Source organism: Ctenopharyngodon idella, chromosome 7 (assembly GCF_019924925.1).
Source record: "Ctenopharyngodon idella isolate HZGC_01 chromosome 7, HZGC01, whole genome shotgun sequence".
Taxonomy (NCBI): domain Eukaryota; kingdom Metazoa; phylum Chordata; class Actinopteri; order Cypriniformes; family Xenocyprididae; genus Ctenopharyngodon; species Ctenopharyngodon idella.
Window position 1 is genome coordinate 38,986,790 of NC_067226.1, and position 25,310 is coordinate 39,012,099.

Sequence of the window (25,310 nt, forward strand, 5' to 3'; positions counted from 1 at the left end):
AATAAAATAAAATATAAATATTAAATGGAAATCTTAGTTAAATTAAAAAAAAAAAAAAAAAAAAAACTGCCATGGCAACTACCTAAAATAGAACAGGTTGAAGTTGAGGTACTATCATTACTATAACTAAACTAAACTAAAAAAAAAATAATAATAATAATTTATAAAAATTTTAAAAAACATACACAATTTATAAAAACAAAAAAAACTAATAAATGACAAAAGCACATAATTACTTAAACTTAAATTAAATCTAAACTAAAACAACAATTAAAATAAAAAATAAAAGTCAAGTATAAAATAAAATATTTTATAAATATACTATATAAATAATACTAAAACAACAGTGGTTCCCACTAACAATAAACTGTAATATCACACTAACAATAACATTAAAATGTATTTATACGTATTTATAGTTTTTTTTTTTTTCTTTTCTTTTTCTGTCCTGATGACATTTTTGCTTTAGTAAAAACACATTTTACATGTTTAGCTGACACTGTTTTATTAAAAAAAGCCTTTAAACTGTGCCCTCTGGTTATGCTTCATCCCTGCTGCCATCATAATGCTCCATTATCAAAATGACACCATACTTTAGGGAAGCAAACTTTGAATGCATTAATAAATGTCTCTATATGATAAATTGATTCCTGAATCAGATTATATATAATCAATATTTTCTTAGAAAAGCCCCCAAAGGATGATCATTAGACAAAAGACATTATTGTTAAAAGCAAATAAGTGGTGAGACATCAAGGGCTTTCAAAATCAATATTTAGTTTGTTTTATTTCCATCTCATTGATTATCACCGGCCTGCAGTGAATCAATCTGAGACTTTAAAACAGTAGACGTTTTCACATCTTTGTTATTATTATTTTTTTTTAAAGAGGCCATATTATGCCCTTTTACAAAGTCTTGAATTTGTTTTTAGAGTCTACTAGAATAGGTTTTCATGCTTAAATATTCAAAAAAACTTTTTTTTCACATATTTGACATTGTTGCAGCGCCTCTTTTCCCAGTCTGTCAGTAACGCTGTTTAGTTCCTGTCTCTATGAAGACCCTCCTTTCGAAAAGCACAATATGCTCTAATTGGTTGACTAGACCAGTGCGTTTTGATTGGTCAACCACTTTGAGCGTTTTGGAAATGTCACGCCCCTTACCATAACCACGAGTTTTAACACACTGCTAGAGCAACTCAACCAGACTTCGCCACTTTATTTTGTGTATGTCTTGGGTGGGAATTATTTAAATTGAGGAATACCGTGACGTGTGCATTCCCGGGGCATTTGAGGGAGTTCAGAAACTGTGCTTACTGTAAAGAGAATAACTCCCTTTGGAGTGACTTTGTGCTTTGCAACTTTGCATACCTTTTTCATGCTCAAACAGCAACATTACACACTAAAGAAAGTAGACAATGTAAAAAAAGCGTAATAGGACCCATCTGAATTGACAGCTAATGTTAATATGTATTAATTAAGCATGAACTGTCACAATGCAATTTGTAAAAACTTAAAGACATTGTCTGATAAAAAGTTCAAAATTGCACAGAATTGTACTTCACCTTTTCAAAATGGCAAAGTCTGGTTAAAATAATGACTCTGATGTACTCCTGATCTGATGTACTCCTACTCCTGTACTCTGATCAATTCTAATATACTTGGATACTGTAGATACTGTCTAAATATGGTCACTTCTGGCTGCTTACCTTCACATTGTCTCTGGTGCCTATCTCCAATAGTACCAACCGAATGGCCTGGAAAATTTGGTCAGTCTGGTTATACTGGACAGAGAAAGAGAGAGAAAGAGAGAGAGAGAGACAGAGAGAGAGAGAGAGAGACAGAGAGAAGAGAGAGAGAGAGAGAGATGTTACAAAGATTTCTATTTTTAAATAAATGCTTTTTTTTGTATTTTACTCTCTATTCAACAAAGAATCCCAAAAAAAAAAAAAAAAAAAAAAAAAAATCACAGTTTCCACATAAATATGAAGCAGCACAACTGTTCAGCATATTAGAATGATTTTTTAAGGATCATGTGACAATGAACAAATTACATTTTTAATTTTCTTCAACTTATTAGAATACATTTTAAATTGTAATAATATTTTAAAATATTTCATTTTTTTCTTTATTTTTAAATAAATGCAGCCCTGGTGAGCAGAATGTTTGGAACGGTAGTGTATTTTACATATTTTTCACAGTTTCACTTCCCTTTTACATAATTAAATATTTTTTGAATCATAATTACATTTAACTTGAGCACACATATTAACTAATACAATTGTAATCTTACATGCTTCAAACCATTCAACCAACAAAAGGCCAGAACAACTGGAAAGCACTTTCTCACTGTAATAAATTCTAATTTGATTGACTGAATTTTACAAAACTTCTGAAAATATGGGCATACAAAGTGTTTTTTATCAGTTTGCCTGAAAACAAAGTTATATTTATATGGTACCAGTCAGATAAATTCCACTTCAGACAAAACAATAGAGACTGACATATCAGACATAAATGATAATGTCTACTGCTCCCCAGATGACACTGTAAATACACGATGAACACTAATAACTCAAAGTGAAGGTGCCAAAAACTCTCCAGTGCCTGTTTGAATGAGAGGGAGTCCTAACGTCCTGCTATTAGCATTACATCCGTCCATCACAGAGCTAAGCAGCATTAAAATCCCATTAGGGGGCACAGACACTGGCACGCTGCCGGAGAGACTCGCTTGCGCTCTCAAGTACAAACTCTGCTCATCCTCAAGGATTCAACGGCATTACATTTTGTGTCATAATTAGACGCAGCAAGTGTGATACCCCTGTCGGCGTCTGTTGCCATTGGTCGGAGTTTGTTTTCACCTGACTGAACATGTTTAATTGGTGTTTGTTGGATCGGGGAATGTATGAGCAGTGTGGTATGATTTTCCAACAAACGACAACAAACTCTGACGTGATCTGACCTGACCAAGAACCGTTGCCATGACGATGAGCCAAGTCCCTTGCAAAGACTGCTGTTTGATCGCGCCGGCGCCTCACGCACACACAACAAAGCACTGAAAACGTGACATCGCAGCTTGTTTATTATCAAAAAAATAGTCGAACCAACATATATGTCGTCATTTCTATTTAGAACCTTCTCACTGTAATTCATTTATAATAAACAATGTATTAAGGTGATTGTCTTATTACAAACTGTGTACATTTTATGTAAAGATAACATGGTAACACTACAATAAGGTTTATAAAGGTGTTAGTTAATGACTAACAAGTAATTTTCAAATGTATTTTATTCGTTTTTGAGCATTTATAACTGCATAAATAAGAATGGTGAGTTCAATGCAATACCTGCCAAATAGTGTTTACAGCCCTGCCCACGGAAGATAGGGGTGGGGTGAACAGTAGCTCATTATCATTTAAAGGGACATGCACCAAAACGGCTTACTGTGAACAGAGCTGTTTTTGACAAGGTAAAAAGGGTGTTTTTTTACACAACCATTAAGAAATTTTAATCAAAGTATGTTATAGACTTTTCATAAAGACCCTAAAGAATCATACTAACTTGTGGAAAATTGGCATCCAATGTCCCCTTTAAATGACGAATTTTGCACCATGAAGAGAACAATCTCTTCTCAAGTTTCCTTGTGAAGCGAGCTCTGGAGTGAAGAATGGTCTCAACAACTTCAGTTGAGAGACCAGCCTCTATGAGATGGGCCCCCTCAGGGGCCATACCCACAGCTTCCATAACTCTGGGCAGGGGTGAAATATTGAGCCCCCTGCCTGAGATAGAAGGTCCCTCCTGATTGGAATCTCTCAAGGGGAGCCGTCGAGGACTGAAATCAGGTCCGAGAACCAAACTGGAGTTGGCCAAACAGGAGTCACTAACAACAGATGGGCACTTTCCTGGCGAACTCACTCAAGAACTCGTGGGAGCAGAGCAATCGCGGGAAAGCATACAGATGTAGCCTTGGCCACGTCTGCACCATTGGCAGAACGGCCCCCTGAGGGCACCGAAGAGAAGTGGCACCATGTACTGAGGTGTTAACCACTTCCCCCTGAATGGGCTTGCCCTCAGAGGTCTGATGTTGGCGTCAGGACCTCTTAGCCGAAGCCTTTCTGGCAAGGATGACATTCCTCAGATCTGTGCTTATCCTTGCCAGGTTGAGGCTTCGAGCATTTTTCCGGCCCCCATTTCTTTCTGTGGGGGAAGCAACCCTCTGCTTTTGTTGCGCCTTGTGTGAAGAGCTGATGTGCAGCTGGGGCTGCTCCCACCCAGCAGCCATGCATGCTCTGCTCCCAAACAACTCACGTGTGAAAGAACATGTGTATCACTGTTTTAAAAGGACATTTTCAATATGTTTTATATGGAGAAAGGAGAACCTTCCAGAAGAACAACCATCTCTGCAGCAATCCACCAATCAGGCCTGTATAGTAGAGTGGCCAGACAGAAGCCACTCCTCAGTAAAAAGAACATGACAGCCCGCCTGGAGGACTCTCAGACCATGAGAAACAAAATTATCTGGTCTGATGAAACAAAGATTTAACTCTTTGGCCTGAATAGCAAGCGTCATGTCTGGAGGAAACCAGGCACTGCTCATCACCTGGCTAATACCATCCCTACAGTGAAGCATGGTGGTGGCAGCATCATGCTGTGGGGATGTTTTTTAGCAGCAGGAACTGGGAGACTAGTCAGAATCAAGGGAAAGATGAATGCAGCAATGTACAGAGACATCCTTGAAGAAAACCTGCTCTAGAGCGTTCTGGACCTCAGACTGGGGCGAAGGTTCATCTTCCAACAGGACAACGACCCTAAGCACACAGCCAAGCGCACAACAAAGGAATGGCTACGGGACAACTCTGTGAATGTGTTTGAGTGGCCCAGCCAGAGCCCAGACTTGAACACGATTGAACATCTCTGGAGAGATCTGAAAATGGCTGTGTGCCAACGCTCCCCATTCAACCTGATGGAGCTTGAGAGGTCCTGCAAAGAAGAATGGGAGAGACTGCCCAAAAATAGGTGTGCCAAGCTTGTAGCATCATACTCAAAAAGACTTGAGGATGTAATTGGTGCCAAAGGTGCTTCAACAAAGTACTGAGCAAAGGCTGTGAATACTTATGTACATATGACATACATTTTTATTTTTAATACATTTGCAGATATTTCAAACAAACTTCTTTCACATTGTCATTGTGGGGTATTATTTGTAGAATTTTGAGGAAAATAATGAATTTAATCCCTTTTGGAATATCATAACAAAATGTGAAAAAAGTGAAGCGCTGTGAATACTTTCCGGATGCACTGTATATCAACTTCTGCATTTATTCCATTATTCCTACTAAAAGTTTGACAGTGTTTCCTAACAACAAGCAATGTGTAACCAAAGAGCTTAAAAATATTCTTAATATGAAAAAAAAAAAAAAAAGGTATTCCTATCAGGGACTAATGAGGAAAAAAAGTTATTAATAAGGAAGTCAAAAGAGCAATCAGACGTGCCAAACTAAATTATAGTAACAAAATAGAAAAAAAGTTTGTTAAAGATGATATTAGGGCTGTTTGGCACAGAATTAAAAATATGGCAGATATAAATACATCTAAGAAGGAGCTGTGCATTAAATTTGTGGCCCGCATCATTGCTAAATATGAATGTATTTTTATTATAATTTGCGTTTAAAATTACTGTGACTATATTTCTTTGGTTCACATTACTTTGGTTTACTTTGGTTTGGTGTACACTAGGGTAGGCTTACACTGCGCATGATGCATATTTAGTCACCAGCACAGAATCGCACAGTGTACATGTGCAGCACGGTTTTTCTAACCACAACAAACAATATACGGCGCTTTGCAAGTGCGCTTTGAATAGTTTTTGCGCTAATTTAGTTTGTCCACAAGGTGTCAACACTGAAACGGGCCGTTGTTTCACAGTCTGAAAAGAAACTGAGAAGATGGAACAAAAACAACAAACACAATATAGCCACCCGACAAACGCTCGTGCGAGGGGTTTAAAAGATACCAGCAACTCTATTATACATGAGTACAAAAAAAAAAGTAACTTTTGTAGCATAAAAGCGCAGAGATTGAACAAGAATGAATCTTTCTAGTGTGCATGTATCGAGCACCTGTGTTCGCGCACGCTATCAAATGCGCGAGACTAAAAACGAAAATAACTTTATTTCTGCATCATTTAATGCGGTTGACACTCCTGAAACTGCAGTGTGTAAGTGGCCGATGGTCCTCTTAGCAGCATGAAAAAAAAACTTTTATTCTTAATGTCAATGTGTTATAAACAGAAAGCAAGCAGAGAGCGCTTCCATTACAGAGCTGTCGTCACTCATGCGGCCTTCACTTGCTGTCGGAAATTTGATAATTAAGTTGTGATTACGAGCTCATTGCATTCAAGTTCGAAATAGGAGGGCGATCATGTGCAATTTTTACCTAGGGAACTCGTATTTACAATAATTCTGAGAGCATGTGAAGGAAGCGTTAAATGAGCTCATGGAGAATATATATTTTTATCGTGTTTACAATGTTGGCTATAATTAGAGGATTCGCGAGACTGAGACTGAAAAAAAAAATTGGATTATGACCAAATTAAAAGGTAGAGGTAATAATTATTAATAATAATAATAATAATAATAATAATAATAAAACCATTGTAAAGCGAGCCTGAGTATAAATAGGCACTATAAAATGTATTAAAAAGGTGCAATGGAGTATAAAAAGTATAAAAATTGAGCAACAGCAAGACCTGAAATTACTTGTGAAAACAATGCAGACTTTAAGGACTTCTTTTCATCAGTTCTTGTCAAGTTTATTTGCTCAATGTTTTTCTTTATACATTTTTTTTTTTCATACTCTGAGGAGTAATCTATTATAAACTATTAATCCTTTTTTAATGCCCTTTTACATGTTCAGTGACAATTTAAATAAGACAACCGTTAAAGGACTAGTAAGACTTAGCTAGATAATAAACTGCACTTATAAATACTTCAAATATTATCTTAAGTAGGCCTAAATAAAAGTCTTACGATCCAAGTTATAATATGTGGCCCTTTGCATTTTATGTGGTTTAAACGCAGCCTTCTTGGCCTCTGAACTTGAGTACCCCTGGTATAACAGTAATGCTGACTTCGCAGCTAATGATTTGAATTTGTTCTTCGCACGCTTTGAGATTCATGATTTAAGTGCTGCACTTGAAGAGTTTAAACAGACATCGAGTCCCTTTGCCCCTCTGAAACTGTATCTCCCTAATATAATTAAGCAGCTGAAAGCTATACCTTTTAATAAAGCTCCTGGACCAGATGGCATATGCGGTAGAACCCTTAACCACTGCGCAGAGCAGCTCAGTGTGGTGTTTTACACACTGTTTCAAGCCTCATTGGACCAAGCTACAGTTTCTCGGCTATGGAAAACCTCTATTGTAGTTCCCATTCCTAAGCGAGAGAAGTCCCATTCTTTTAATGATTACCGCCCCATTGCTTTAACCTCATTAGTTATGAAAAAATAAGCTTATGAAAGTAACAGATGAGAAATTAGATCCTTTACAGTTTGCTTATTGCACTAAAAAAGAAGAATTTACATGCAATTACAGTGTCTGAAAGAAAAGTGTCCTGAAGAAAAATCAGTAACACTTTACAATAAGGTCCTCATAGTTAACATTAGTTTTGTCCCATATTTCATCTTTCCTAAAAATTTCGTTACAACTGGGTGATCATAGAATGAGTAGCAGCAGTAGTCTGTTATGCAAGAACAGCCCAATCAATTCGTCGTAGAACAAAATTCGAATCGCGCTGAATGACACAGACCAGAAGCGCTCTCTTTCTTTTCTTTGTGCGCTATCCCAGTTCTCTTGGACAGCGCGCAATCAGTTCTCCTTGTGCCTGAATGGTCAAATGCACACATAGCTGTCAAAATGTCAATCGTGTTGAGTATCTCACGTAAATACAGTCAGTTATGGCTTAAGTGGACATAAACAGGTGGGTGAAAACAGGATATGTGTCAGTATATTACATCCATGGATTCGGTCTTAAAGGGACAGTAGCCTAATTAATATTTGTCTGTCATTAAAGGTGGACTAAAGGTCAGGCTGATAGCAACAACAAACGTGAAACCAATCAGCATTAGGGGGCGTATGACGGTCGAATACAGAGAACGAGCAAGAGGGAGATTTGAAAATAAGAAAACAAACAAACAAACAAACAAAAAAAAAAAACGGCAGAACGGCAGAGATGGGACACAATACAAAAGAGTACTGAAAACAGACGCAGAGGCTGCTTTGATTCCTTATCATGTAAGTAACACTGGGTTTTGATTGTCTGGAGCTGCTGTTCTGTTGGCGATTAACAACAAACTCTTGTTTGTATTTACTCTTGTGTACTGTACTTTTTTTTGGTGCTTCCTTTTCGTTCGTACATCATCTGCGCTTTATGTTTCGTGAAGCATTTTGTTGCGCGTCAGCTGTGATAAACAGACATCCACTCACATTGCGTGTGTAACAGAGGCCAGATAGTGAGTAATAGTGGCCAGATAGTGCAGTTAAACTACTGCACACTGACGACAGCTAGAGAATGAGGTGTTTAGTGTCATTGGTAGTGCATTCGCCTCGCATGCCAGCAGCCATTGGGCCGGGGTTCGAGACTGACTTGGAGCAGGGTGGTTAGTATTGGAGTGTGAGTTTTAGAGGCGGAGCAATAAAGAGAGGGGTAGGTTTATTTGGGTTGATTTCAAATATTAACAGTGTTCAACAACGAATTAGAGAAATCGCATACAGCACCTTTAATGTTAATAAAACAACAAAAGATGTTAAATAAATGTATACATGGTAAATAAACCTACTGTATCTGAAAAACAAGTTTATTTAATTTGTATCTCTATCGTATTTTTAGTATTGTTTGTAATTTGTACATTTCTTTTTTATATAACAACAATTATATACATATATATATATATATATATATATATATATATATATAGTGTGAAATAAAAATATCATGGTCATAATGCCCACCCCTTGCTCACCCGTCCCATATTCCACCATGAGAAATCTGGTCACCCTAATTAGACATATCATTTTATCTTCTACCTGGGTATATTATAATATGAGAGAATTGTGAAGATGAACAGACTGTTTATTGAAGTTTAGATATTTTAATTAACAACAAACTCATGGAAAGATGTGCACCAAAGAAATGATTGATACTAAAAGAAATGATTGATACTAACATATTATAATTTACATTCTTTCAGCTTGTAAATTAATTATTCTTTTGATATTATTCTTTTTCAATATTGAACCAGTTCATAAACTGCAATGAGTAACTTCTGTAAAAAATGACTGATTCGACTGCAACAACTCACTTAATTACACTACTAATTAAGTACACTACTGTTCAAAAGTTTGTGGATTTTTAAATGTTTTTGAAAGAAGTTTCTTATGCTCACCAAGGCTGTATTTATTTGATCAAAAATACAGTTAAGAGAGAAATATTGTGAAATATTATTACAATGTAATTTTTTTTAAAATGTAATTTATTCCTCCGAAAAGCTGAATTTTCAGCATCATTACTCAATAAATAAATAAATATTATAAGTTATTATAATAGCAGAACTGAATGCAGCAACCTAGATGAATCTTGTTTGCATGAAATGCAATGTGTTTTTCCAGAATTTCAATACAATTATGAGAGGCATGCATTACACCTGAGATGTGAAAGCTTTTAGTATTTTTAGTATATTATAAATGAAAATCATATTTTAGTTATAAATACAGTAAGATCAAAAAGATTAAAAGAGAATGCAATTATACAGGACAGTTGGTATTGGCAGCCCTTTTCAAACCAGCTTTTACTCGCTATATAAAAAGACAACAGCATATGAGGGAATATTTTAATGGGAATAATCAGTTATCTGAATTTAAGTAGAGCAACAAACACCCTTTTTTAAGTAATAAAACATTCAACACAATTGCAAAGAGGGAAAAACATTATCTCCATATTTGATAAGTAAATGCTAAGTGAAGAGCTGGTGGGAATTTTCACATCATTTAAAAGGCCTGAAAAGCTTTGCATGCCATTAAAAAATAAATAAAGCACATTTCACATCACCAACACAAGCTCAAGCTGCTCATGCATATTTTAATGGAGATTTTCCACCATGTTTTGATAAACATATATGCAAATGTAACAAATTATTGGATGCAGCAAATGTAAAAATGGTAGTTGCTACTTGTTAATGAAAATGAGTATGATGTTACCAACATCAGGATAAATAAAGCTGTCAGTAATGAAATACACATTGTTACAATAACAACAATAACAATTTGAAATGACACTAATATTCTAAATTTGTTTAGACTTGGCATTTAATAAATATTGTTCATATGAACACCACTATAAGTTATATTATGCACTGCTATTTTATGAATGTAATAATAAAATGTGATTTGTCTGTTAAATCTATGATTTTTTTGTCTTCATGTAAAATCTTTTAGTGTGTACCCAGCATAAGAGTCATGTGCAACTTATTTTCTAAAAAAATACAGTAATTACAGCATGATACAACATTACAACAAAAGATTGTGCTATTTCTCTGTAAATAAAACAGTGAATATAGTTAGAACACCTAAAATAACAAACCGTCATAATTGGAAAAAAGCCAGATCTCTGGTTTGCAGACTGCAATAAACTGTAAGGGTTTGGAATCACATCAATCAGAAACGTAACTTTTTAGACTGATGAAAAAAATAAATCTGAGAGTCAAAAATGCCTATAATGCCACTCTTGACCAGTCAATTCTGGAGAGCATGATGTCATTAATGTCCTAATACAGCAGCGCTCTTACCTGTGAGATGTTGAAGAATAATTTGAGGTCGCTGATCACTGCTGTAATGTCAGACTCATTCAGTTTGACCTGCGAGTTCACGCCACCTACAGAGATTCCTCCATATCTGCACGCACACGCACACGCACACACACACACCAATTATGCTTGTTTGATCATAGTTCTACACATGCTGTGAAATGAGTTTGTGTCATTACCGTATTTTGCCTGATTTCTGGTAGCTCTTGAGCAGGAAGTCGGTCATGTTTCGGGCCGTGATGTTCTGGAGGGTGTCTGTGGTGTTCTGAGTTCTCTACAAAAAACACACCAAATAAAACCATTACAAACCCACAAACACTGTAAAATGTTTTGTCAGGTAACATAAACATAAAATGTGCTAATCATAATAATAATAGTTAACTAAAACTAAAACAATGAAAAACAGTTTTGTTACAGTTTTCGTTAACAAATAAAATAAGACATATCAGAAATTAAATTTGTCTTATTTTAGCTAGTTGCCAAAGCAACATTTCTCATTTTCAACTTGATGTACTAAAATAACAAACTAAAACTGAAAAAAAAAAAAAAAAACCTATACAAGTTTAACAAAAAAAAAAAAAAAAATTTAATGTTTAACAAAAAATAAATAAAATAAAAAAGGACCAAAACACACAGCAAAATTACTAAAACTTTAAAATTAAAATGAAAACAGAAAATTAAAAATATATTTTTTAAAATATTAATTAAAAAATAGTATCTCAATGATACTAAAATAAAACTGGTTGACATTTAAATTAATTGAAATAACTTATTTATTAAATTTGACTGAATAACAGCGTTGTTATTGCTAACAAAAACGTTTAAAAATCGTTTTTGGTAATTTCAGTAGTTTTCATGAAAGCTTAAATAAAACAAAATATAAACACTAGATGAAAAAAAATTAGAAGTGTTGCCTTGACAACTACTGAATAAGTTTAAGTTGAAGTAATAAAACTACTAAAACAGAAAATAAAAATTGAATTCAAGTCAAATGTTTTTTTTTTTTATTATTATTATTATTAGTTTTTTATTATTATTTTAAATTAGTTATTATTTTTATCATTTCAATTAAAGTTTTAGGAATTTTGTTGTGTTTTTGTCATTTTTGTAATTGCTTTTAAAAATATGTTATTGTTTTTTATTAATTTTTATTTCAGTTTTAGTTCTTTTAGTACATCAAACTAAACTACATGAAAATGAGAAATGTTGCCTTGGCAAATTGTTAAAATAAAATAAGTTTAAGATTTTTATATTTTAATTTAATTTAATTCAATTAATGTTTATTTTATTTCAAGTAAAAACAAATTTCCCTTTCGAAGTGGAACTTCAACATGTGTGAAAACACGGCAAAATTTATTGGCTGACAACAGTCCATGACATCATTTGCGGAGTATAAAAGGGAGCCTGTAATACACATCATCAACTCTTTGTCTGAAGGAGGCACACAGGCAGGCGCAAGGCATGGCAACAAGACACTGTGTCTCGTTCCCCTTCTCAGGGAATCATGGTTACAGTCGTAACTTGAGATGTTATTTTCTATGTTTTAGTTAACCCTTTAGAACCTAAAGCTAAAATAGCCCGTTTTCACATATTATGTTTTTTTTATTATAAAATTCTCTAACAATGTGCTATCTTCAAGTGCAAGGTGTCATTTTTTTCAGAAAACAACTGGCTTTCAATAAATTACCGTTATTGACCATTAATGTATATGGTGAGTTTGTAAATAGAATTTAAATAGATGAAAATAAAAAAAAATAATAATAAATTTTCGGCTTTTTATTTAGAAAAAATAAGAGAAAAATGATGATCGAAAGAATCTAACACTTCAAACTTGAAAATTCAACTATATTACATATATACAAGTCATTTTTTGACACTTGGTTGCACAGTTTTCATTAAGGAGAAATTTTTTTCATACACGCATACATATACTACATATGCACGCATCAGCACGCATACATTTACCGCACGGACACATTATACAGATGCACACACCAAATGCGAAATGCGAGTCTCACTTAGCCTCCTCCCAAGTCTTATAAAAAATCATCCCAATTGACTGCGTACTCCTTCGCCATGTTTTTGTTTGTTTCTTCTATTATTTATGCGATCCAAAACTCCCTAAACTGCCGCACTCCATATCTCTACGTTCAAATCCTCCTTCCACCCGCTCTCCCCGAAAGCGGCTGCCATTTGCTGACTGAAGGAACGAAATTACCGTAATAACCCTTATATTGCCGAAAAGCCCATGTTGTCTACTATCTGTAGCAATTTGAATTATTACGATGGCGCAAACGGTTCAAGAGTTACGGTAACATGAATACAGCTTGGTTGGATGTGTCGCCGACGACACATTCGGTTTTAAAGGGTTAACTATAATAAAGACTATAAAAACTTGTAATATAGTAAAAATACTGTTGTATGGACCTTTTTATGGCACTTGTCATTTTAGACCTTGACAGTCCCAGTCCTAATTCATTTAGAATTTTCTCCAAAATGTCCACTTTCATGTTCATTTCATGTGTGGCTTTGGGATGACGCAAGTCTGAGTAAATAAAGACAGAATTCTCATTTTGGATGAACTACCCCTTTAAATGAAAATTCTGTCATCATTTACTCACCCTCATGTTGTTCCAAACCTTTATAAATGTCTATGTTCTGCAGAACTAGGCATTGACTAGCATTGTATTTTTTTCTCTACTATGGGGCGAGATCTGCTTGGTTACAAACATTCTTCCAAATGTCTTCCTTTGTGTTCAGCAGAACAAAAAAAATTATACAGGTTTGGAACAACATGAGGGTGAGTAAATGATGACAAAATTTTCATTTTTGGGTGAACTATCCCTTTAAATGCAACAACTGCACATTTTCATTCTTAACAGTGCATGAGGTTGATACATGCACACTCACACACAGAATCTTCCATAATGACACATCAAAACAATAAAACCACACATACCCTGTATTTCTTCGATTCACTATCAGTGTGAAGTTAATGACACTGACTCAGATCCACAGAAACTGGCCTAAATGAAAGAGCTCTGACATACACGCACAGGCACAGGGTTACACTGTTGGAGGCTTGTGATAATGAACATCTATTATATGCTGATTCACAGAGAGGGAACAGAACGATTTTAATAATGCTTTTTCCTTGAAATCAAAACTGTGGTTTTGTGGCTTTTAGTTCATGTCTATCAAACCAAAATTGTCCCCTTTTCCACGAACAAAAATAGTTGCAATAGATGATGTTGACTGTGTATATAGAAAAAAACATTTTATTTTTATACAAATATTTAAGTAGTTTAAGAGCGTAGGGAGACTCTACATCATTCACAATGCTTCATGGGAGTGGGTGGAGATAAATAGTTATTTTGGTAGGATTTGCTTCTTGCAGTTATCTGGTTGGTGAAGATTTATTTTTCAGAATCGTTGGTAATGTAGTTTTCACTAGGAATTGGTTGAAATAAGCTTCATTTCGGTCAGAATGAAATAATACATCCTACCTGCCTGTCAACGTATGTTTTTACATACCCTTGTACACTCTGTTTGCGCAGACTCATGGAAAGATGAGTCTCATGGAAAGATGAGTCCATGAGTTTGCGCAGATAGTATAAACTATGCATGCTATGCATAGTTTATACAGACAGACCTCAATCATGGAGCACCACAAACAAACAGCAGACACCTTTTACAGTTCCTACCCAATCAAAACAACAAGCTTATGCTGCTCATGCCATAACTACCAAGAGATGGCAACCTGTGACGTTAGTACTCGGAGCGGTTCAGTCAGACTCGGAATTATGCGTATCCATGTCAACAGTATCAACAGTATCAGTATCACCTTTAATGAAAGCATATACCACCGATTAACAACCTCGAGGCTCCTAGTACGGCTGTCTTTAAAAATCAATTCCCCTATGGAAAAAATGAAAGGTTTAATACTTCCAGAACCTGACTGTTGCACTCTATTATCAGACCAGCAATATCAAGCAACAAATAGTAACATATATAAAATATACATACTGAATATTTAAAATTAAAGGTCAAGACCATTAATACGTCCTGTATCAAATCTCAATAGGAAACAGGATATGTCAACACAGGGACAAAAATGATCATCAAATCATTTCTTGGAGTCTTTGTTCCCACCAATTAGCTCTATTTCTCAACCCTTGCAAATGACTGCAGCCTGCTAGATATCACATCAAATCTTCATCATCTGTCATTTACTCCTGCTCTCCTCTCCGCAAAATTAAACTGGAGCTTTGCCAACAAATCTTCCAGCCAAAAATTAGACAGAAGCTGGACTACTGTAGCAATGTGGATGTTAATGAATGCAAATACATGCATGATATTGTCAGAAATAAGAAATTATTTGCATTATACACAATATGTAAAAATATATACTGTATATATACAAAGTGGAGGGGTTGTTTATTTAGCTTACTATACATAATCCTGCTTATTCCACAGCACAGTGCTGTATGTACTGTACATATGGCAAAAAAGAGTTGCAAAATAAATACTATGCAATTTTATGTATTTTTGCTGTGAAATTTTTACTTTTAATTTTAATTTTAAGAATAACTTTTTAAAAACTACAAAGCTTTGATCATAAAACTATACAGTATTTACAGTAAATATCAACTTATATATATTATTGGCAGATATAGAGTGACAACTGATATTTATATGCATTTTATATAAGTAGTCTGAAATACTGTTATAAAGATCTCATTCATTTACTTGTAATACCCATCAGAATTTCATCTTACTTGTTGGCCATATAAATATCAGCAACCGATACAAGAATGAGGCAAGTTCATTCCAGCCCATACAGTGTGTGCAGAATTATTAGGTATATTGGTTTTCTGATCATATTTTTTTTCCAGGCACATCTTACCAATTCCAAACCACATCAATCTTAATAACTACTATTAATTTTGTATTTAATAATTTATAAGTGATATATAATTGTTCATGAATTCTGGAAATTAAAAACGCCTTATATTCAGGTGTGCATAATTATTAGGTACATTTTCTTTTACAGATAAAACGAGCCAAAAAAGACATTTTACTCAGACTGAAAAGTCAAAAATTATTAACCCCTTAAGCCCTGAGGGTATTTTCAGAGTTTTTTTTTTTTTTTTTTTTTTTCCTGAGTGACACACAAAAAAGGAAAAAAGGGAAAATTTACATATCTTTCTAATTTAAAATGGAATATCTCATGAAGGAAATAAGGTAGCGGGTTCATTCTTTTTTGGTGATTTTCCTCTATATGTGAGCTCAAATTTTGTGGATCAAATTTTGTGGTGATCACATGAAGAAATCAAAAGTTACAGCGTTTAGAAAAAAGGTAGGCATTTTTATTTATTTATTTTTTTTTCTCTGAGTGACATGCACAAAAATAATGACTCATAACTTCAAATCTCTAGCAGGGAGAGTCAAAAAGTTGGTATCATTTGAAAAAAAAACTTTACATTTTTTAATAAAAAAATAATAATTAAATTTGGACATTCTCATGCTGAGAAACTGCTGATAAAGACAAAAAAATAAAAGTTTGCTCAAGGGAAATTTTTACATATATTTCATATTTGACATGCAATAACTCAGAGAGGAAATAAGGTAGGAGGACAATTATTTTTTGGTGATGTGAGCTGTATCTGGAGCAAATGATCCCATAAAAAAAATCAAAAGTTATAGCATTTGGAACAAAGGTAGCCTTTTTTTTTTTATCCATTGGCGGCCCCTGATGGGCATTTTTAAAATCGTTCTTCCACATGGAATAACTCGTGACCAACGCATGGGATTTTGTTGATCTTGGACTCATTTCAATCGGGAGAATCTACTGTAAGTAATGATGTGCCATTTTCTACAATCTATGCATGTCTCATGAAGTTATAAGCAGAAATGCCAAGTGATAGCTACATTTTAGTTTCAGTTAGCATCTGTGCGCCTGTGGGATTTTATGTGTCATAATTGCGTGATCATTATCTCGTGATTGGCTTATTGGATTATGCTGATGTTGGACTCATTTTAATCGTGCTGCAAATAATGATGTCCAATTTTCCACAATCTGAGCATGTTTCTTGAAGTTATGAGCCAAAATGTGACATAAATGATGCATCGGTTTATTATTTACATATGGGTCTTACGGGGCTTCACGTACATAAACTCACTCAAGTTTAGTCAAAGCCCAAAACAATTATACTCGTTGTATTCTACTCTGTGAGACCTTTCAAATGACATAACACATGATTATCTGAGCTGTATGATGCTTTTGACACATTGGAGTACATAGTACAATTTTATTTATTTTTTTCATTTTTATTATTTTTCAGCAAATAACTCAGAAGACACCTCGCACTTCTGGAGACTCCAGGTAGATTACAGTTCTGGGAAATGGTGGCGCTGCAGACTAAAGGGTTCTTGATGGTTTCACACTTAATTCCTCACCTTAATTCTTAATTCTTTTGCAGTTAACATGTGACTTTTCTTTTCCACCTGTTTTTGTCTGACTCTGCTGACCCATTAAGCATTTCACTGTCCATTGGTCATGTCTTAACTGCAATTTCTAGTATTGCATTAGTATTGCATCCTTCTCATGGTCTTTTTTTGGCTCATTTTATCTGTAAAAGAAAACATACCTAATAATTATGCACACCTGAATATAAGGCGTTTTTCATTTCCAGCCTTCATGAACAATTATTTATCACTTATAAATGATTAAATACAAAATTAATAGTAGTTATTAAGATTAATGTGGTTTGGAATCGGTAAGATGTGCCTGGAAAAAAAATATGATCAGAAAATCAACGTACTTAATAATTCTGCACACACCATATAATATCCAATATTACAATCACATTGTTTTGGCAAATCTCTAGTTGTTTTCTATGGGATGATGTGTAAAGCTGAGATAACTAAAATAAGTCTATATTCAAATTACTCATGGCTTCGCTTTTGTGATGTATGACAAGCACAGATGTGTATGAGAGTCAAGTTATATGGGTAGAAAGAAAGAAAGAAAGAAAGAAACAAAGAAAAGGCTTTGTTGTGGATTTCAACCCCCCCCCCCCCCCCCCCCCCCCCCCCAAAAAAAAAAAAAAAACAGAGAAAGCAAGTGGACTAAACAGCAGACTGATTATTAAGCTCTCTAAAGTGCGGCAGTCCTGCAGTCAAAATTAAGCTAACTCAAACTCATTTCACAGATTTAACGAACAGCTAACTACACCACTGACCTGTCATCGCCATGGAAACCAGTGTTTCATTAAGAAACCCATGCCTTCTCTCTTTCACTTATCAAGGACACAGATATAAAGACAGTAAACTGAAGACTGAGCCTTTATTGACTGTCTGATAGTCGATCAAAGAAACCGCTTGTGCTCGTGTCCTGTTAGCGCTACAGCTGATGTCTCCGGTAAATAATATATAATCAATCAAAATGCTTTCATGGGGGCTGTTTGCAGTGAAATACAGTTTACAACAACATAAATTTCCCAGTAAGCGCTTAATGCAGACACAATGGATGTGGGAGGTGTTTGAAAAGGTCGCTAGGCTAATGTGATGCCATTTAGCAATTTAGTGCAGTGATTTTCAGAGATTCAGACAAACAGGGGCACAATTAAGGGGTACAATCTGGACATTAATTACTGAAAGAAAAAGATTTTCAGTTAAAAATAAAAATAAAAAATCTGTTCCAAAAAGCTATGACTTCAGAACACTTGCAATAGTGCACAAGTCGTATGGACTATTTTTTGGGAATTTCATGGGAGCTTTGAAGAAGTGATAGATCTTCGTAGTGCCCCTATTATGCTTTTTTTTTTTTTTTTTTTTTTTTTTTGAGGTCTCCTAGAACAGGTTTACATGCATCCAAGATTAAAAATAAATAAATAAATAAATAAATAAATAAACAAACACTTTAATCTTCACATAAAATACATTGCAGCATCGCCTCTTTTCTCACAGTGTCTGAAACGGTTCGATCAAGGATTTGGTCTTCTTAACCCCTCCTTTACGACAGCTGACTCTGCTCTGATTGGTCAGATGGCCCAGTCTACTGTGATTGGTCTACCGCTTACAGCACGTGTTGGAAACTAAACGTCATATCTGAAATTCAGCTCTGGATCTTCCTCAGCACCTGAAACAGCGATAGAAACTCTGCAGACCTTTTACATTATCAAACAGCTATATTATAAATTACATGAAAGATAATATCAATTTTAAGAGGTACAATCTACAGTAGAAGTACAGTGGTTTTCAAACTTTTGTTTCCTTTTTAAATTGGCGCGAACCATACAACCATTTACATACAATCAAGTCAAGCCAATTAACTGGTTAACGTTAACCGACAATAAGAATTTTGACCAAATAATATATCAGTTAAACGGTTTAAAAAGTAGGATAATTTAAGAAATTGTAAAAGTAATTTTTTAAAGATATTTTAAAGTGTTTGCTGCATGGTTCAAAAATATGCTACACATATGAACATGTGTTTTTGAGAGAAAGAAAAAAACAGATAAGTCGTGTATAAGTCAAATTTTATTATTAATTCAGAAATAATATAAAATACTGGTAAATAAAATGAAATGCTTACAAACATTATAAACACTATAAACATAGCTGTTTGTTCATTGTTTTGCTCTGCTTTATCAAAACAGAACATCATATTGCTTTGATCAAATTTCTATATATTTATATATAAAAAAAATAATTAAAATTTTTTTTAAAAAACTATAAAGCTACTGTATATTATTTTTTTCAAGGTCTCTAATTTGGGAACATGATCAAAACTTTGCTGAACAACCTGCTGCACAAAATCTACTACATCATCTGATTGATAGTTTATAGCAATGGTCGGGAATCTGTGGTTCCCTTTCAGTCGGTCATGTTCGACGTATGTCAGAAGTGAACCGACGAATTGGGATATTGCATTAGAGCCAATTCGTCAGTTCACTTCTGACGTACGTCTCCGCTCCCTCCTTCAGGGAACGAGGGTTACATCCGTAACCAAGACGTTTTCTCAATTTTCAGCATTTTTTTTTCTCAATATGCTTCTTTTCATTTCATGTAATCAAAGTGTTTTGAAGGTCATTGTATGTAAAACTCAATGAAAACTCAAAAATGAAAACTCATAAAATAACAAATTATGTCCTAATTGACATTTTACACTAAGTAGAAAATACAGTTAATTGCTTTCATTTAGGTATTTAGGTGGTTGGCACCAGTTTCAATAAAAGGATGCGTTTCACTCAGTCGCTTTTTAATATACTGCTGTTCTATATTTTCACTGCTGTTCTAAAAATCTTTTCGCCATTACCATAAACAAGCTATCTAGCTGTTGAATCTGAATGCAGAAGCTCTAGGTTACCATAAATGTAAGTGGTTTGCCGTTGATTGTCGTTGTAACACTTGCAAAAAGCAATGAACACGCACTTTGGCCAGTACAACTTGAAATATATTATTAATATAAACTTTTCATTAACTTTGGTAGGCTGTACAAAAAAGGAGTTGTAACTGGCTGTTTTCTCTACAGAAAGCTGATCTCTAGTAATACGTCTAATTTTTTATTGATCATTTGATGGTAAAGCGTGGAGACCTGACGAACCACAGTCAAGATTTTCTGCCAAAGAACCAGTTTTTGTGCTGTTACACACATCAGAAAAAAATAAATAACACAGAAATAGAGTTGAGAATTTTTTTTTCATACCTAATACTTCAGGATTTTCGTGTGTGTGTGTGTTTGCTGCTGATCTAATTAAAGCAGCATTCAATGTATCTGAAACCCTAAGGCATCAAAAATGCCTCCATCATCTGAACACATCCATGATTATGTTTTAAGACAAAACATCTCCTGTGTGTGTTTAGGACTTTCCTTATAAAGCTAAAAAATCAGAGCTCAGTAAAATGTAAATGTTTGCAAACTGGGTCAGCTCAGTGTGTGTGTGTGTGTGTGTGTGTGCGTGCGTGTGTGCGTGCGTGTATGTTTTCAGCAGTATATACTCAGACAAAACTTGTTTACCGAGAGAGAGAATCAGAAGAGAAGTTTAAACTCAGCGTTGTGAAGAAGCGATTTGCATATCTGCTGATACGACAGTCACAGAGAGAACTGTGTAGTCTGTGAGATGTTACAAACTAAATGTATACATATGATAATGGATGCATGTGTCATGAGATCACCAGGATGAATCATGCTGTAAGACTGTTGGATCAGAGGCCTGTTGCATGAAGCTAGTTGAACAAACTCTGAGTTTCAGAGTAAGTTTGGAGTTGACAAATCCATATAAATCCAACCTGGTTTAGATCAGGCTCAACGGGCTCACAATAAACTTTCTCTGTCAACTCAGGTTTAATCCAGAGTTTGTGATTAACCCTGAAGTGTGTGTGATTAACCCTGAAAGTGTGACACGTCCAGCAAACAGCACGGAAGATGGAGAGCAGCTGTTTGATTCACATCTCGTGAGAGAGCCGCGCAATTCACTTCTCTTCGGAAGATTAACCGTGCGTTCACACCGCCGCCGGCGAGAGTGTCAAAGTGACAGGAAGTCATTCATTTTCAATGTAAGCCGGCGGCGAGCTCCGGCAAGAGCGGCGCGGCGCGTCTTGGATGGTAAGAGCGTCGAGAAGAGTTGAAGTCAGGTCAACTTTATGGTAATGAGCTATGACGCGGTTCAGCAGCAACCAATCGGAATGTAGAGGTCCTCGCTTGAGATGATTCCGATTGGTTGCCATTTACTTTGACCCTCCCGCCGGCGGCGGTTTGAACGCACAGTACAGCGTTGTTGGCAGGGCAGCCAAGGCGAATTTTGACGCTCTCGCTGGCGGCGGTGTGAACGCACAGTAAGAGATCGTTATGAAAAATATCATGAAATTAAATGCATTTTACAAAGCAGGAATAAACACTGCTGCTGCAGTTTGAGAAGGCAACTGAATGAAAAATCTGACTATATCAATGCATGTGAATCAAGCAAATAGGCCTTATAATTTATACAGTTTCACAAAGACTTCAAAAGAATACATGCAAGCTTAACCTGTTTTAAAGTTTTATATGTTAATGCATGTATTATATTTATTTTAATTTTAAAGCATACTTTAATAATAATTAAATGAATATATCATATGAATTATACATAATTATAATTCATATAATATAAATATAATATATACAGTTGTGTTCAGAATTATCGGCACCCTTGGTAAATATGATCAAAGATGACTGTAAAAATAAATCTGCATTGTTATTCTTTTGATCTTTAATTCATAAAATTAGCAAAAATATAACCTTTCATTAAAGGAAAAGAATTGAAAGTGGGGGAAAAAAAAAAAATCACATTATAAAATAAATGTTTTTCTCCAAAACACGTTGGCCACAATTATTGGCACCCTTTTTTTTCAATACTTCTTGCAACCTCCTTTTGCCAAGATAACAACTCTGAGTCTTCTTCTATAATGCCTGATGAGTTTGGAGAACACCTGACAAGAGATCAGAGACCATTCCTTCATACAGAATCTCTATTCGGATATGGTAATGGAATTTTGGTTTCCGACACACGTTTTAAGCGGTTGACCAATCACAATAGCCTGGGCCACCTGACCAATCAGAGCAGCGAAGGCTCTTGGAAAGGAGTGGTTTAGAGAGACTAGATCCTTGGTCTGTTTCAGACACTGTGACAAAAGAGCTGATGCTGTAATGTATATGATGAAAAAATCATTTTTGATCTTAGATGCATGTAAATTTATTGTAAAGACCTGCAAAATAAATTTAGGAACTTTAAAATAGCATAATAGGGGCACTTTAATTCAAATGTTTCATAATCCAGGCCGATGAGTTTGATAATGTGTGGCTGACCTGTGGTGGTGGTAAACCCCCGGCTCCAGGTGGGCAGTCCGGCAGCGTGATGCTCTTTTGCGGTGTGCTGCACTGGCATTCAGGCGACGGGTTCTCCATGCTCCAGTTACCCTTCTCGAAGATCTCACTGACGGACGGATCCACCGCAGGAGTGAACCAATCAGTGCCTCCCGCAGGGTTACAGGTTAATTTGCTGAAGAAGGGACAGGAAACGCATGGTCAGCTACTACACCACACCACCTATGTGTGTAATAAATGTGTGTGTGTTTGTTGCTCACGGTATGGGGTTGGTGCTCATGCAACGTGTTCCAAATCCCGGTGAACTGAGCAGAGCATTTGTCACTCTCTTCACCTGATCTACACCAGGATCATCAAAACTACAACATACAAACACAAGATTTGTTATCGACCAGGGAAACTTAGTGTGCCGAATGTAGTCACTATTTACAATTAATTACCTTTAAAAGTTTGGGGTTGGTAAGATTAAGTGTCTTATGTTCACCAAGACTGCATTTATTTGATCAAAAATACAGTAAAAACAGTAATATAGTGAAAAGTTATTACAATTTAAAATAACTGCTTTCTATTTGAATATATTTGAAAATGTAATTTATTCCTGTGATCAAAGCTGAATTTTCAGCATAATTACTCTATAGTCTTTAGTGTCACATGATCCTTCAAAAATCATTCTAATATGCTGATTTGCTGCTCAAGAAACATTTCTTATTACTATTAATGTTGAAAACAGTTTATTGCTGCTTTGCTCCTGCAACATTACTAACAATAAGCAATACAGTTGTTACAGTTATATACAGTTTAATAATATGGCGCCACATTTAGCTAATTTAACGTGCGCACCTGTAGAAGGTATTCTGTGGAGCTCCGTACATCCAGGGCTGAAGCTCCAGATTGGGATATTCCACAAACGGAGGAACAATCAGAGAGAAGATGAGAGCCAGACACACAAAGAACGCCGGCATCACGACCTGATACACACACACACACACACACACATTTTTATGTTAAAATTAGAGTTGGGGTTTTACATCATCAGTGTGTGACACGTTCAGTGGCTGTGAGCTGCATTACATGCGGTATAGAAATGGTGGCTAGCAAACAAAAACAATCTGTAGTGTTAATTTTGATCATAGCTGGTCTTGAAAAGAAGAATGGAAAAGAAAAAAAAAATGAAGATGAGATGATGTGTGTGGAGCAAGTGGTGGTTTGTTGTTGTCTCACTAGTTGCATCATCAGGTTCTGCGCTCCTATTGGTTTTTGATTAGACGGTTGTCATAGAAGTCACACTGCAGGACTATGTGTCAAATCTTCTGACACTGCCAGAATTTCGTCTGAGGTATAATTTTATCGCAGCAGTCATTGATTGATGGTAATGTCACTAGCCCAATAGTGTCAGTACTGCATCGTCACAAAAATCGTCACACCATCATTTGCATGTGTTTTTAAAGGGGGGGTCTAATGCTATTTCATGCATTCTGACTTGTTTACACTGTTAAAGAGTTGCGTTCTCATGCTCTCATGCATTCGACGCTGGATTTGCAGATTGCAGGCGGTGAGCATGGGGATGGGGGGTAGGGGGTGATGGGCAGTAAATTGGTGTCAATAAATTGGATCTGTCCATTAAGTCTTAAAGTGTCTAATACCTGCTGCTGTTTGTATCATCATTGCTAATCAAACGACAAAATTACAAAGAGAAAATCACTCACCGATCTTGACTGAACAACTTAGTAGCTTTAATTAGAATCAATGCATATTCAATTTACACAGTGTAGAATATGCAGTTTTATTTTCACATTTAATTACTTTATTAAATATCTGTAGTATTTCATAGTAGACCTACCTTAAAAACTGTTTCATTCAATTTGTAGGTTATATTTGATCTATTGTATTTATTTGTCTTATTGCTTGTAATTAGCAACTGTTTACATGTCATTAGATGTTTGTACTCACATTAGTTAGGCTAGTTTCAGTTTTTGCTGCAGTAATGAAAAATCAAAGTTTAAAACTTCTAATTTTGAGGCCAAAAGAAAAATAATGTTTCTAACTTCTTGGAAGCAGTAGGTCACATCAAAATGACAAAAAACAATAACTGTTTCACAATTTTTATTTGAATTAATTAATTAATTGATTGATTGTAGTGGTGTTAGTAAAAATTTAGTGTTGAGCCCGGAGTCCATGTCCACGCTGTGAAAAAAATAATTATTTCTTTTTCTTTTATTTATTTATTTATTTATTTATTTTTATATAAGGATTATTGCTATAGCCTTTTACTAGTATATTTACATATGGAAATATGTTTTATGCAGGTGTGGCTTATATAGGCAGGCAGGGCAGAGCCCTAACAAAATATTAATAATTTTAAAAAAAACAAACCCATACAATAAACTGCCAATATTGTATATGTTAACCATAAATACATTAAAAATGCTAAAATGTCATATTTATTTTTTGACATGAATGAAAACAAAGCAGTATAGGGATAGAAGTTCAGTGTGTTCAATAGATTGTACAATTGTTCAGATGACAAAACATCTTTCCAATAAATTTTTAGTAGATCAAAACTCAAAAAACAGTTATGAAAGTTTTG

At 35.0% G+C, this 25,310-nt stretch overlaps 1 protein-coding gene across 2 annotated transcripts in view; it reads right to left on the minus strand.

The window, feature by feature from the left end:
• The window catches only part of LOC127515853 (phospholipid-transporting ATPase ABCA1), a 195,397-nt gene that overhangs the window by 44,631 nt on the left and 125,456 nt on the right, over positions 1 to 25,310 (minus strand). For both annotated transcript variants that reach the window (XM_051899955.1, XM_051899953.1), the window contains exons 30-35: positions 23,564 to 23,691; positions 22,984 to 23,082; positions 22,706 to 22,898; positions 11,034 to 11,128; positions 10,837 to 10,942; positions 1,707 to 1,781 (exon numbers count right to left, since the gene is read on the minus strand). In XM_051899955.1, the coding sequence (XP_051755915.1) occupies positions 1,707 to 1,781; positions 10,837 to 10,942; positions 11,034 to 11,128; positions 22,706 to 22,898; positions 22,984 to 23,082; positions 23,564 to 23,691 (696 nt within the window). The remainder of the gene's footprint in view (positions 1 to 1,706; positions 1,782 to 10,836; positions 10,943 to 11,033; positions 11,129 to 22,705; positions 22,899 to 22,983; positions 23,083 to 23,563; positions 23,692 to 25,310) is intronic.